The sequence below is a fragment of the Phodopus roborovskii genome, unplaced genomic scaffold, assembly GCF_943737965.1.
Source record: "Phodopus roborovskii unplaced genomic scaffold, PHOROB, whole genome shotgun sequence".
NCBI classification, from domain to species: Eukaryota; Metazoa; Chordata; class Mammalia; order Rodentia; family Cricetidae; genus Phodopus; species Phodopus roborovskii.
The window spans coordinates 21,882,770-21,898,433 of NW_026125295.1; the positions used below are offsets into that span (position 1 = coordinate 21,882,770).

General features: G+C 37.8%; 1 protein-coding gene across 2 annotated transcripts in view; it reads left to right on the forward strand.

Annotated features, from left to right (window-relative positions):
- Positions 1–15,664, forward strand: part of Armc8 (armadillo repeat containing 8) — an 82,487-nt gene that overhangs the window by 30,613 nt on the left and 36,210 nt on the right. For both annotated transcript variants that reach the window (XM_051206413.1, XM_051206417.1), the window contains exons 6-12: positions 1,471–1,563; positions 5,220–5,300; positions 7,585–7,660; positions 7,758–7,848; positions 9,376–9,436; positions 10,886–11,086; positions 14,113–14,208. In XM_051206413.1, coding sequence (XP_051062370.1) covers positions 1,471–1,563; positions 5,220–5,300; positions 7,585–7,660; positions 7,758–7,848; positions 9,376–9,436; positions 10,886–11,086; positions 14,113–14,208 — 699 coding nt within the window. The remainder of the gene's footprint in view (positions 1–1,470; positions 1,564–5,219; positions 5,301–7,584; positions 7,661–7,757; positions 7,849–9,375; positions 9,437–10,885; positions 11,087–14,112; positions 14,209–15,664) is intronic.

Genomic DNA, 15,664 nt, shown 5'->3' on the forward strand with positions numbered 1-15,664 from the left:
TTAAGTTTTTTATTTTGTTTTTAACTACTCATGACAACACAACGGAGCATACTAATACGGAAGTCAGGGCAGCGATTCCTCTTTTAGGGAATTGCAGCCTTATGCTTCCCTACTTAGGCCTTATATGTCTTGGGCATTCTTTCTCCCTCACCTTCTGTTGTTGTCCGTGGACCAGCATAATTTCTTTGGGAAGTTAGTTAGGCTGAAGACATTTAGGTTCTCCCCCAGGCTTAGAATTAGAATATTAGAATCAATCACTGACAACATCCCTTGGAAATTTGTGTGCACATTTGTACATGAACATGGTTCTGGAATGTGGTGCACTTTTACTAAGAAGCTTGAGCCAAGTTTTCTTTTTCTATTTGGTTTAGAGCAAAAATACCCTTTAAGTTTGTGATTTCTTTTGCATTACAAATAGAAGGAGATCTTGGAAAATCTTGTAACAAGGTTCTCTTTTCCTTTGCCACCATATGTCAGCAATAAGTAAGCTACTGGGCTTTAGATTGTTTTTATGTGTATATATGTTTGTGTGTGGTGTGTATGTGTGTGTGCCTGCATGCATATGAGTGTGTGTGTGTGTGTGTGTGTGTGTGTGTGTGTGTGTGTGTGTGTGTGTGTTGGTGTCCTTGTACATGTGAGGCCAGAAATTGACATTGGGTGTCTTCCTTAGTTGCTCTCTATCTTATTTATTGAACTCAGGGCCCATAGGTTGAGCTAGCCTAGCTAGCTGGCCTGTTTTGGAGATCACCCTGTCTTTTCCTGGGATTACTGGTGGGCTGTCAATGCCCACTGGCTTTTCTGTGAGTCCTAGGGATCTGAACTCTGATCCTCATGTGCAGCAGACGCTTTACCCGCAGAGCCATCTCAAGCAGTCCCATAGTGGGCCTTATATGAGAAGTTACTAATTATTCGAAGTGTCCTGTCTTGGGTACATTGAAAATAGCTAACTAGTCATCATAACTATTACTGGTGTTTACTATAACATCCCAAGACCCAAAATGTCAGATTATTTTGTATAGCACTTCTGTATTATACGTTTAACATTGTGTTAATAAATCACCCCATTACATTTTTTGTTTCAGAACTGATTTCTTTCTACTTTTTGCAATGATGCTTTTTTTTTAGTGAGAATATTGATTACTTACAGGAGAGCAATTAAGTTCTTTGTATTTTATTTTCAAATAGACCAGACTGGCCCTGAACTCAAGAGATCCACCTTCCTCTGCCTCCCGTGTGCTGGGACTAAAGGCATGCTCCACCAACTCCTGGCCAGAAAAAAATATCTTTCCTTATCCCATGCTTGAACAGTTCTGATGGCCATGTTGCTTTGTCTTGCTGCTCCTTAAAGAGACTTGATCTAATACCATTAAGAAGAGAAGCTTTGCTATGTACTTTCTTGTAGAAAGACTTTGTCACATATGCTTAACCCCTAAGTTCTTTGTTGCTGTCTGCCCCTTCCCTTCCATCCAGGATGCCACGGTGATACCACACCTCATGGCGCTGCTGAGCAGGTCCCGCTACACCCAGGAGTATATCTGCCAGATCTTCTCACACTGTTGCAAAGTAAGAACTAGAGAACATGTTCTCACTGTAAACTTGAGTTTGCTTATAACAAAGAGCTGATTGTTGAAGTTTGACACACACTCTGTTTGCTTTCTGGCTGTGATTTTTATACTTAGGGGCAAGTGTATTGTTTGACATCTCAGCAGTATGTAGGTTTTTTTTTTGACTTCAGCATACTGTTTGTTTCCTTATTGAGAGCTTTAACCTTTTCATTTAAAGGAAGTGCTTGGAAGCTTCTGTTGAGCATAAGCAAGTTGTTGGCGGGTCAGCATGGAAACATGTCCTAGGGCATTGTAGGAAGAGTGCAGAGGCAGCAACACATCATTGCCACCCTCCAGAGTCCTCCATGTGCTTAGGGTCTTTTAAAAGGTTCTGACCTACACCGAAAAGTGTTATTCATTTTGCTTTATATATTGGATAGTCTCTTAGGTAACCATGGGCAATTATTTATGTGAAATCTTTGATAATTTCTAAATACTTCTAACCAGTTTGTTGCTTATATTCTGGTGATTCAGCCAGTTTCTGAGGACAGCATTACCCACCTTCCTATCATGTGTTACACAGGTGCTAGGTGAGGAGCTTCCAGCCTCAGAAAGGAAGGAGTAAATAAATACACCACAGCAGGAGGATCACTCCCAAATAAAATGAGTTCACCTGGTTCCACGAATGACATCTACATTGTAGTTTAATTATTTTAAACCCCACCCAATCCCTAACTGAATATCATAGTTTAAAATATAAGTAGGGTTTTGGGGTTTTTTTAAATTCCCGGTCAAAAATCCTTGAGATTTCTCTTCGTGATTTGACAGTGTGTAGGCCAACTCATAGAAAATGAAACTTTGTTGAAATTCATTTGCTAGCAGTGGCTTCCAACTCACAAGATGTAAATATTTATAACAGTAGAATTGATGTTTTAGACCCATTCCTGTAAGTAGTTTTTGGGGTTTATGCACCAGAAGTTTCTTAGCACCTGAAATTGTTCAGTGCTATTCCAGTTGCTATTGCAGAGGTAGGAGCCATTCCATCACTATTCCTTTGCTGGGGAGATTACAGCAGCCACCCTCCAAACACTACTAACAAACAACCTTATCAGAGAAAAACACCTTTATTAATCTTTAAATTTTTTCCCAATAGTTTATTATTCTTATTAAATGATCACATTTAAGTATTCTGAGATCTACCTAAACCTCAAGGAACATTGTGAGCCCAAGTCAATAGTACTGACTCAAAATGCAATGTCAGCTTTATCAATACAGAGTAGCCTTAAGCATCTTTGAAAACAACCGTTCCTATGGTCTTTATATTGTTGTTAATCACAAAACCTTTTGCTTCCATGTTCCTTTCTTGCTATAGGCCCAAATAAAATCTATAATAGAATTCTAAGACTCATTCATGCCTCACTTAGCTAAAATTAAGTGGAATAGGAAGGACTTTACCAATAGATTAGTGTCAGCAGTAAGTCAATTCGTATGCTTTGAGGAACAAGACAGAATAAGCAGGTAACTCAAGCACTGTGTTAGAAACTAGTCATAATTATATTCTAGAGTGTTTCTGAGTTACTAAGGTACAAAAAAAGGACTGGTGATAATAGTTGCTAGAACTCTTATTTCTAAATTGTTGCTGCTTTGTAAGCAATATCTCAGATTGCTGAGATTTCTTTGGTGTTTACAACTGAAAGGATTTATGTAATCACTGCCTGGTGGGTGTCGCCTCACTGCCTACCCACTAGATTCTTGCAGAGATGAAAGAGACACTTGACAAAAATCCAAAGTGAGCCCTCTTCTCCAGTTGGGCTTTCCCTGTAGTTCTTTCCACAACCCTGTGCAGAGGCTCAAAGAGAAGGAAGACCTTGCTTGGTAACACCTTGTTGTTGCCATCTCTTGAGATAAAAAGTAAGGTGTTTCAACAAACAGGAAGCAGTTAGTTCTGCACAGAGGATTACAATGTGCTGAATCTGTTCCTGGCATTTGTAAATGCAGCTTTTGTTAGTACTACTATTGAGAGATTGTTTGAACCTTAGTGAGAAATCAAGAGACTGGAAATCTAGTAATTATAGAGCATTCATCTAATAGAAGTGGGATAGGACAAATGAGAAAACACATATGTACTAATATGTCTAGGATGCATTGTGAAGAAAATTTAAAGGGTTAGAGCACTGTATTTAATATTCTACTGTTTGAATTAAAATGGGATAAAGCATACACATGCATTTGTTTATGTATAGTTTGTTTTGTTCTATTCTGGGCTTTGTTGTTTGTTTGTTTTGAGATAGGGTCTTACTGTATAACCTTGGCTGTTTTTGAACACTATGAAGATCAAGCTGGCCTCAAATTCAAAAGTCTGCTAGACTCTGCCCCTGCCCCTGCCCCTGCCCCTGCCCCTGCCCCTACCTCCACCTCTGAGTACTGGGACTAAAGGTGTGCAGTACTACACCTGACATATTTTGTAGCCTAGGCTGGTTTTTAGTAGTGATTCTTCTGCTCAACCTCCAGACTACTAGATATAATTGTAGGCAACATGTCCAGCTTTCTTTTTATATGTATGAAATACCTCAAAGAATAGAAAATAATACATTATAATTAGGTCTCACAACACAGAAAGGCTGGCTGTAGAGGAGCCAAGAGGAACAAGTGTTTGAGGTAGTCCTCTTCCTATGTAATCATTCGGATAAGCACTGCCAGAGTTTAGACAGCATTTTCTTAGTGTTTAATGTTTGAGTTCTTTGTGTGTTCTAGACACTAATCCTGTGTCAGATGACTAAGCTATTAAAGATTTTCTCCCATTATGTGGCTGTCTCTTTACATGGTTCAGTTTCCTTTGCTATACAGAAACGTTTTAGTTTCATGAGATTTAAATAAGACAGACTTATGAGAGACCTGGTTTTTTACTTGCCTCCCCCATGCCAGTCTCCATCATCATGTTTATAATGAACAAGCTATTTCAAATGGACAGTTCAATGAAAGCATTTAGAGCAATGCCTGTCACACAGTGAACACTTGGTAAGTAGTGCCCATAATTTTATCTGCAGGTGTGTAAATGAGCTAGGAGGAAGGGAAATGGGCTTAAAAGCTGTGCCTTGAGAATGTTATCAAACAGTTAATGAAAGATGTTTTGTGCCATTCTGGGTGGATAGCTGATATTAAGTACATTGTGTCCTTGTACTTTGGGAATTTGTCATTGTCACCTAAGGCTCTACCCAAGCACACATCTACAATCCTCGCTCATCCTCCTAGATTTGTGATTCTCAACCCATGTGTCTCGACCCCAGCCCCCCCTTTTTTGGGGGGGATTGAATATCACATATTTATATTATGATTTGTAACAGTAGGAATATTCTAGTTAGGAAGAGGCAATGAATTAATTTTTTGGTTGGGGGTCACCACAACATGAGAAACTGTATTACAGGATCGCAACATTAGTAAAGTTGAGAACCAGTGAGCTAGATTCTTTTCCCTTCTTAGGTCTTGGGAGGTAAGTAGGAAGACATAGACATGGCTATGGGAAAGTTATACCACCACATTATATACTAAAGTCTGTCTGTTCAAACACAGAGCAACTGTGAAATCTATAATGTAGTGTAGTTTACTTTCAGTAAGTGTGGTTTAATCATAATTGTGAGTTTTGTTAATGTGCCACTGTGTTCTCTTTTCTTGCAGGGACCAGATCATCAAACAATTTTGTTTAACCATGGGGCAGTACAGAACATTGCTCATCTACTAACCTCACCCTCTTACAAAGTAAGATGAAAAAAAAGTTATGTCAGATTTTATCTTCATTTTCATTAATTCAAAGACACTTGTGTATTTTATTGCTTCTTTGTAGCTATGATAAGGAGTAGATTTCCTTCCATCCACCCATCCATCCATCCATCCATCCATCCTGTTATGTGAAGTGGTACAGGGTATGCTACTACAGAATGTTCTTCTGCTTGAAAAATGTTGTCCTTCCTTCTCCATCTTTTCAGGATATTTTATGCCATGCTTGCAGTGCTGAACCTGGTACTTGAGGTGCCTCCTTCAAGTGTGCAGGAGCAGTGGTTGCCTGGATCAGGGAGACTCAAACCTGCAGTGCATACTTTTACATACACAGCAACATTTAGAATGTATTCTGTTTTGTATTTTGAATTAAGATGTCAAAAGTTTTCAGGCTTAATAATTTTCTTTACTGTCTTTTATGTATAGACAAGCAACATTATAACCTATTGTTAAACATCAAGTCAAAGCTTTAACCATTCACAGTTGCCTAGCTATCAGGCTGTTGAAATAGTGAAACATTGTCCTGTGTCTTGTTAGAACCAAATAAGGCAGAACAGAGAAGCATTAATTTTTGCCTTCTGTCTGCTTATGGTGATGATGGTCTGCCCTTTCTCCTTCTTTTCCTTTCTGGTAAGGCTCTACCTCAGACATCTACTGTGGTTATTGGTGAAAGCTTACAGGATAGGAATGCAAATGGCATCAGCTCAAAACTAGTCAAAAGCAGGGCAAGGAGCTGTGTACTGAAGCCATTTCCTCTGCCTGTGCCATGCAGACTGTCAGGGCTTACACGTCAAGAAACACTTGTAACTTCCCTCCAATTGCCCATGGGACTCACCACCCTGGCTCCCTCCCAACCTCATGTCCTCTGTTATCATCATTTTGTCATCAATAGCTCCCTGAGTTCAATCAGTTCTGGCCATATGCAAATAAATGGGTGTGGGGCCATGTGCTGGGACATAGGCAACCAACCAGTGGCCACATCCATAAAGAAAAGTGAGTTTCTCTTCAATCAGTTGCCAAGAAGATATAGTAGGGGGTAGATAAGACCAAATATATGAATATGTAGAAGTTACAAAGAAGAAATAAAAATACTATTTTTAAATATCAGCTATAGAAACCAGATATAGTGGTGGCACACACCTTTAATCCCAGCACTCAGGAGGCAGAGGCAGGTGGATCTCTGTGAGTTTGAGGCCAGCCTGGTCTACAGAGTGAGTTCTAGGGCAGCCAGGGTTACACAGAGAGACCATGTCTCAAAAAACCAAACAAAACAAAAACAGAGGTGCTAGTGGTTCTCTTATTAATGCCTATCCCCTTGCCCCTCATGGTATATATACCAAGTAGATTTTCTGAAAGAAAAGGAAGCCTAACAGTTTTTCAGGCAATCATTCATTGCCCTTCACTTATGCCAGCCTCCAGCTTCATTAATTCCCCATTTTTTAAAATTTCCCATCTTTTCTGTACTAGATTTATTGAAGGTAACAAACTTTAAAGCTTAGAGTTTGTGAGGAAGAAAGTGAATAATAGGCTGCCATTAGCATCTTGTAGGCTCCAACTGAGGGACATGCTCTCACTGCAGAGCATTTCCCAGTGGGGGCAGGCCATCACATTTCTGTTCCTGCTGGAGCCTGCCAACCTCCTAAGAAGGTTCCCTGTAGAGTCAGGCTCAGTGGGGAAGATATATGAGATCATTGGATGGGTGAACTTTGCTGAGGATCCCACAGATGTAAACAGAGACTATAGCTTAATCCTGTCATAACTTTTGTTGTAAAACTTCTTCTTGTTTTGAGCCCCATCTTACACACATAAGAATACTAAAAACAAAACAAAAAACCCCAGACCTTTTGCTTCAGTCCTCTGGACAGAGAAATAATGTCCATCTGACAGGTAATTATTATTAAACTCCCTCTTTCTACCTTACAAAAGTTATATTTTGCATAATGTTTAGATTTGACTAGGTATTTTTCTGTTAATATGAACTGCTACTTTCTTTTCTATTATTTCAAAAATTATTTGACATCTGATATAGTCTTTGGATATGCAGGTATTATTGTTATTTCTATCGTGCCTTCTTTTAGTGTAGTTTTTTCCATGGTCCTAGTGAATGAACTCAAGACCTTGAGTGCTCTGTCTGAGCTATGCCTCTGCCTACTCATAATTTAAGTAGAATTAAATATTTATTCAGAAGAGGAGTTTAGATTCTGAAACATTAAAACCATATTTCAAAACTTAAATATATTTTTTGTTTCTTCATTTGTCTTTACAGGTTCGAATGCAAGCACTGAAATGTTTCTCAGTTTTAGCTTTTGAAAATCCCCAGGTATCGATGACCCTGGTAAATGGTAGGCAGGAACTTTTGGTGGCACCTATGTGATTTAATTTATGAACTTCACAGATTTAAAAGACTTTCTTACTCCTTGTCTTTTGTTTTCTTTCCAGTTTTGGTTGATGGGGAATTGTTACCACAGATATTTGTGAAGATGTTACAGAGGGATAAGCCTATTGAGATGCAGCTCACATCAGCAAAATGGTAAAAGTCAAAACAGCATGGGAGGAAAAAACTGTTAACACCATAGAATATGAGCGTGGCATAATTTGCTTGCTTCCCATCACCATCTTGTTGGCATTTTGAAACTTGAAATTCACTAGACTGTCTTATTTTTCCCTAAACTGGACATTTTTTTATTTTATATATATATATACCTGGTATGAGGAACAAAGCTGTCCTCTAAAACTGTTTACAGAAATCCTCCACAAGTTTTCCTTGTCTTTATCGTGAAATAACAGAATTAGATCAGGTGTGGCCAATATATTCTAAGTGTCCAGCTAGGAAGACAAAGATAGAGAAACATGGAGTGTTGGTAAATTATCACTACGTTACTGTGTTGAACATGTGTTGTTCAGGGTTCTGTGTTAAATGTTTAACTAATAGAAATCTTAGAAGTTTGTATTGTAGGTTTCTTTGTTTGGTTTTGCTCTCAAATTTAAGCTGAATATTTGCCCCTTGTTAATAACTTAATGTTCTCCTAGAAAGAGTTTTTTAAAACATTTAAAAATATAGTAAGCCTGACAATACTGCAAAAATGTCAGCCCTTTAGAATTTAAATAAAATAATACTTCTGAGTGTTGGTATGTTTTAGTCCCTGTCCTAGCTTACTGAGGGAGGGACTCAAACTCAGAAGAGTTCACTGAGTTTCTAAGTACTGAGCACTCAGCGCCTGCTTAGGAGACACAAAGTCTTTCTTTGTTTTGTTTTTTAGTTTTTAAAATCACATTTACTTATTTTGTATACACGTGTATATGTGTGATGCTGAGCACATGTGGAGGCCAGAGGACAGTTTAATCACAGACTGGTTCTCTTTAGCTTGCCACCTGGTGCCTTTACATGCTGAGCCATCTCACTGGTCCTTTTTGTTGGATTTGGTTTTGAATTTCTCTTTTATTATGTTTATTTTCATTCAAAGCTAGATACAGTTATTGAGTAAATTATTTCTCAGTAGTCTTGAGTCATTGACCAACCCACAGAGCTATTGTTGGGGCCTTTAAATCCTCATTTCTGATAGAGAACAACACTATCTTCTGATATTCCTTCTGCTGGTGGACTTGGACTATTCCTACATAAGATTCTTAACCTTTTTGTCATTGTATTTTAACATCTCTTTCCTTTTTGTTGGGGAAAATTTTAAGCATTAAAAGTATAGGAGGAAAAAAGGAGAGAGAATTGTAGAGAAAACAAAAGAACTCACTTTGTGCATAGCACCTAACTTTAAAAATATATCCACTCATTCCATCCATTGGGGCATTTATTTTGAAGTTCTGTTTGCTTTCATTTTATAGCTAGCCTACTGTTTATATTTGTGCTTCTTCTTCTTCTTCTTCTTCTTCTTATTATTATTATTATTATTTGAGCTGAATTTTAGACAAGGAATATTAGAATCTTGTCACTAAAGTGATAGCTATATAGGTTTGGTTTTGTTTGTTTTATAAACTCTTAAAAGCAAATAGTATTTCTTTAACACTTTAAACCTCAAGAATAATTTGTATCATTTTATTCCAGTTTAACTTACATGTGTAGAGCTGGAGCGATTCGGACAGATGACAGCTGCATTGTATTAAAAGTAAGCCAGTTCTCTAAAGATATTGAGTATGAATACTTTTCTTATTTCTTTTTTACACACTTGCATTATGGTGTGGGTGCACTGTGGTGTATGCCTTTAATCCCAGCACTCAGAAAGCAGAGGCAGGAGGATCTCTGTGAGTTTGAGGCCAGCTTGGTCTACAGAGCAAGTTTCAGGGCAGCAAGAAAACCCTGTCTGGAGGGGGGGGAGGAGGGAGGGAGGAAGAGAGAGAGAGAGAGAGAGAGAGAGAGAGAGAGAGAGAGAGAGAGAGAGAGAGAGAGAGAGAATGCATAAGTCGATAAATTAGTGACTAGGTTGCATTAGTCTTTGGTGAAAGACTTAAGGAACTCCTGAGTAAACAGCTCTAGTACATAGAAATGACTGGCTTATTTATCTCTTTAACCCTTACATTCTTTCTCATTGTTAACATTGGTTTAATAGTACTGTCTTCAGATGCTTCAGTTGGAAGCATTGAATTTGGTAACCAGTGAATTCATAGTATTGATAAACATTAGTAATTAAAAATATTAGGAAAAGAATAGGACCTCCCCTCAGAAGCCTATAGTTGTTGTAAAGCCTGAACTAGTCTAGTAAGAAATCAGTAGTAATCACTAATGTGCTGATTTCTGTGGTAAATAATAGAACAGGGCAATGCAGCTGTGTTTGAGGCATTTATGCTCCTATAAGTAACCTCAATAAAATCAATTTGTTTACCAAGTTTGGGGGAAAAAACAAGCAGGAACCTAGAAAACAGTGAAGCATAGTTAAGTGTGGTAGTCAAAATGACTTCCTATTACTGTCAACACTTCAGTGTCTACTTTTACATCAGCCTTAGAAATAATAGGCATACTATTGTTTTGAGAGCCTATTATAGAGAAGTCACCAAGATCAGTGTCAAGGTGTTTGAAATGGCCTCAGAAATAAAATTGAACAAGTGGATACCACACTCATTCTAGTATGGTATTGGAAAAATTTAACAACGGTGATTGATATAGTTCATTAATATTTTAGAACTGGTGAATTCTGAGACAGGTAAGAATTTTTAAAGCTATACTTTGCTTTTGTAACTGTAGGTAGATATTAATCTCAAAAGATAAATAAATAAAAGTGGTCCCAACCATATTACTAAGAAAAGGATATCATTACTGATTACTGCCAGCTCTTTTTTAGGGTGAGCACATAGGTAAGACAGACTGTTGATGTGGTTTGATACATCAGGAGTTTTTAAATGTCTTTTATAAGGGTCTCCAATAAAGTTTCAAAGCAAATTGGACTTTCTGTTAACATAATTAAGAGTTTAGTGTGCTAGAACAACAATCTTCTGAATTTTACTTGTTTTTCCATTTAAATTTCAAACCAATGACATTATGGATTGATTTAGTTATCAAATGCTCTTCATCAAGCTTTTGCCATTACCGAAAAGCAAATAATTGATCTCCCTGCTTTCAGACTTTGCCTTGTCTGGTTCGAATGTGCAGTAAGGAAAGATTACTAGAGGAGAGAGTTGAAGGAGCTGAGACACTCGCCTATCTGATTGAGCCAGATGTTGAGCTACAGAGAATCGCTAGCATAACCGATCACCTCATTGCCATGCTTGCTGACTATTTCAAGTATCCCAGCTCAGTGAGTGCCATCACTGACATTAAAAGGGTATGTTCTTGTGGGTTTTTAAAGTGTTCTTACTGCGCACAGCTGTGAAACAATTGATAATTCCATCTGAGGGCCCATTTAAAGACAGGAATCTTTTATCTTTATTAACATAGATAGTAGTTTGGGAATCAAGTTTGTTTGATGTTTATTGTCAGGTCATTTTTCACTAAACACAAAAGCAAGAAGAAAATTACATTCTTGGCTCCATTAGCTAAATCTCTAAGATAGTGGGGTCCTTACATTGAGTGTTGGCATTTTATCGGTATCTAATTCAGTTCAGGGTCATAGAATCATCTCTGGTGTTACTCTTTTTTCTTTTCTTTTCTTTTTTTTTTTCTTTTTTTCTTGTGTTTTCTTCTTTCTTCCCCCCACCCCCCCCTTTTTTTTAGGGCAAAAGCCAAGGGAGGTATTTTTCTTACTTTCTCATGGTTTACTATTCATTACAGTTTTTTATTCTCCCTTTTCCTGTCTTTCCCCATTTTTGTTTCACACTGTGCTTTTGGTGTGAAGTGAAATGTTACAGTACCATTTAATCTCAGTTTGGGATCACTACGAATCAAGCCATGTTCATTTTTTTCTGAAAATAACATTCCTTGGAGTTTGTTATTCCTTTGACTTGTTGCCTCTCAGCCTGTTTGCCCCTGTCCATTTCTCTTAGAGAATCTATTAACGTAACTTTGTTTAAGGAGGTCATGGCAGATAGGATAATGACTTTTATTTGTGGTTAGGACCAGTTTATGAATGTGATGGTGGTCCCAAGAATGGCTGCGCTCTTTAATTTTTACATGATCTGACTTCTGAAGCCTCTCATCTAGCAGGCTGTGGCCTATTTGTCATTTAATGTTGAAAACAAATTATGAGTATGTCTTTTCTCTGTCTTAGGAAGGCCTGAGATAACTGTCAGGAGTGATTACATTAGTTATGTGCACTGTCCTGTGTTTTAAAGTTATGGGTCAGGCCGGGCAGTGGTGGTGATGCATGCCTTTAATCCCAGTACTCAGAGTTTGAGGCCAGCCTGGTCTATGGAGGGAGTTCCAGGACAGGCTACAAAGTTACACAGAGAAACCCTATCTCAAAAAAAAAAAAAAAAAAAAAAAAAAAAAAGGAAGGAAGGAAGGAAGTTAGTTATGGTATGGATCAGGAGCCAGATGTGATGACACATTTGTAATTCTGACACTTGGAAGACTGAGGCAGGAGGACAGTGTTTTGATGCTAAATTGTGCTACATAATAAAAGATCCTAGCTCAAAACAGGAAACTATAAATAGGTATGTGTCTACTTGTCCTAGTAGTGTTCTTTTCCTAGTAGAAGCGTTGAACACAGTGACTTATCTGTTTCCCTGGGACATTTGCTCACACTGATAAAGAATCTCACCAATAAGAAATATGAGAACAAGTCCTGACCCTGGTCTCCTGAACAGCTTGAGCTTTCCTCCCCAGCTCGGCAAGGAGAAAAATGAACATGTCCCAGGGAACTGTCCTGGTAGCATCTGTGTAGCTAACTCATGTGAGGAGGATATTCCTGCTCTTCAGAATTGTTTTTCCATTTTATTTCTTTCATCATAAAACTGGATTGATTTTTAAATGACCTCCAAATGACAAACTGAGTAAAAATTTGATTATTTATAATCTTTCATTTTGGTGGAGGATTATCCAAAAATGTTTAAACTACAAAAATATGGATATATTAGACACATAGTGAAATTCTCATGCTAATAAGTGGATGAGTTCTCCCCAGGTTTGTGTTGTATACTGTAAATTATGGCTGTTACATGGTTACGACTTGAAGGGTTTGATGCTCCTGAACTTGGCCTAGCTAGTGAGTGTTTATATTGCAGAGCCCTTCCTCAAGCTGTCAGTGTTGGCACTTCTGGAGCTACTCTGATGAGTGTCTTCATAGCTACCTCAAGTAGAAACTGTCTTTATGGAGAATTTGGCTATCCTAAATCTGTAACCAGTGGCAGCCAGTTTACAACGCTTACTGACACAGCTGAACCACTGTCTGTTGTGGGCGGTTTCTTGTCGCTCCAGGTCCCACAGCTGCTTCAGTCCCAAATAAACACGCAAAGACTTATATTAATTATTAAGCTGTTGGTCGATGGCGCGGGCTTCTTATTGGATAGCTCTGTCTTAATTATTACCTATTTCTATAAATGTAAGTATTTCCATGTGTTCCTGGCTTACCGGAGATTCCCTGACCTGTTTCTCTTTGGCCAATACATGTCATCTGTGTAGTCTCCCTCTGCCTACCTTTCCCAGAATTCTCCTTGTCTCCTAGGCCTACCTATCATCCTGCCTTCACTGTCTAAACAGTGTTTTATTCATCAGCCAATAAGAGAAACATATATACAGAAGGACGACCCCCATCAACTGTCTGGGCTGTAGTTGATTCAGTTAGTGCTTTAGAAGGTTTCAGCTGAGGGTTTCATAGTGTTCGCAACAGTACCTGCACACTAAATAAGAGTTCACTTTCCCAAGATAATGCCTTTAGGAGCTCATTTAGATCATTACATTATGACTTTTAGTTTAAAAATGTTACTGATACATCCTACATAGTTACAATTCATAGTTAAGAATCCTAAGAAAATGTTTACATTTTAATTTTATGATAGTTTGTTAGGAAAACAGGTTTGTGGAAGAATTGTTAATAGTTCCACTTATGTATGTTTAGACATAGCAGTAATTGTCTTATGCCAGTAATTATTTTAATACTTTTCTTTAAAATCCCAGGACATAATCTAGAAGGTAGTGATGGTGACCCTAGTATAAAGTTATGGTAGTTACTTTTAGACAGACGTAGACTGCATTTCAAGTCAAGCTGACATAGACACAGAAGATCTCAATTGTGAACAGAGCCCAAAAGTTACTAGAGAATTCATTTAATGGCAACATCAGTGTTAATAGTTTCTACTTTCCCTGAAACTCAGTTGTTTTGCTTTATTTTTATTATTTTATTATAACATTATATTTTATTAAAATGTAGCTAGTGGACTAATTTGGGATTTATCCTCTCCCCACTTCCTGTAGCTTGATCACGACTTAAAACATGCCCATGAACTCCGCCAGGCTGCATTCAAGCTCTATGCCTCTCTTGGAGCAAATGATGAAGACATCCGGAAGAAGGTGAGTCTGGGAGAGGGGCGTCCCCCAGTCCTGACAGCCAGCAGGCAGGGAGTGACGTCAACCTGAAAGTCGTGGTGAAGAGCACTAACAGTGACTGTTTGAATATAATAAAGCAGAGTGACAAAAGGCATAATTGAAGAATGAATGGGACCTGGATTTGGGGGGTTGTTTGTTTTTAGAACATAGAGTGGCATGGCCATGCTGGAATGATAAATAACTGGCCTGCTGTTTTGTGTCATTAATATGGATCATTATGTTGCACACTTTTGCATGTGTTCTGATAAAAATAATTTCTAGCACTGTGAAGCTTTAGACACCTTGAAAGATCTAACACTAGAATTGTAAATGTTATTTATGGATACCTTCTAATGCCATTGAGAAGTTCAAATCTCTATTGTATATTGTTCTTTAATAATGTGGCTTAGTTTTATGTTTTGATTTTTAATTTTTATTTTATTTTTGCTACTGTGCAAGTTTAATGTGAATAAAATCTTTGTGGAATGATGATTTTATGTTTAGTGAGTGGTCATCTGAATTTCCCAGCTCTTCTAAAATGTGTCACTGGTACCTTTTCCCCATGTTAGTCTAACACTGAACTCATGTTCTTTATGGAAGTACTTCTAGGTAAGATGTACAGTGTTAAATTCTAACCTGGCTCCCTGCACAAACTAAAAGGCTAGAATTTACCACTCAAAAACATACAATCTGATAGATTCCACATAAGGGTATTATAGACACCAACCAACAAAACCACAAGTCCTGTCACGAGCAGTCATAGGAGAAGAGCGACTAGACACTATTTATTGAACATGATAATTTACTGACTCTCCATCTACATTGGTATTTTAAGGAGAATTGTGAGAGAAATTAAAAGTATTGACCCCTGCCACAATTTAGAGGAGTATCTTAGGCTTGTTAGAGGAATAATGGTACCAACCTTAAGTATGTTGGGTGAAATAAATGAACAAGAACCATCCTTGGAGAAACTGAAGTAACAGCATTAAGGTTAGATGTATGAAGGGCTTTGATTTTAAATCCAGTATAGAAAGCACAACTAATAAGCTGATTTCTCCAGTTACCTTTTAAAGTGTTTTAGTATATGACTTATAAATGTCATTTTTAACACTTGTGACTTTCACTTGTGAACTGTTATTTTAAAGCAAACTATAGATGCGATTTTACCTGTGTCTAGCCATGGTTTATGGATGTTGACACTGAAATATTTTGTTCACTTTAGACATGTGGTGTATCACAAGAGAAGACATTTTGATTGTGGTAATTCATATAGATAAAGTTAATGATGACATGGACTATGTAACTTAAGTACATGCTGATTTATTATTGGGTTACTAGGAAACAGGAGGAATATTTTATTCATCCTTAACAGCTCCAAAAGGCCATGTCATGGAGTAAAAGGGAGTTAGAGAGATGGACCATAATGGGGAGAGGATGTTCA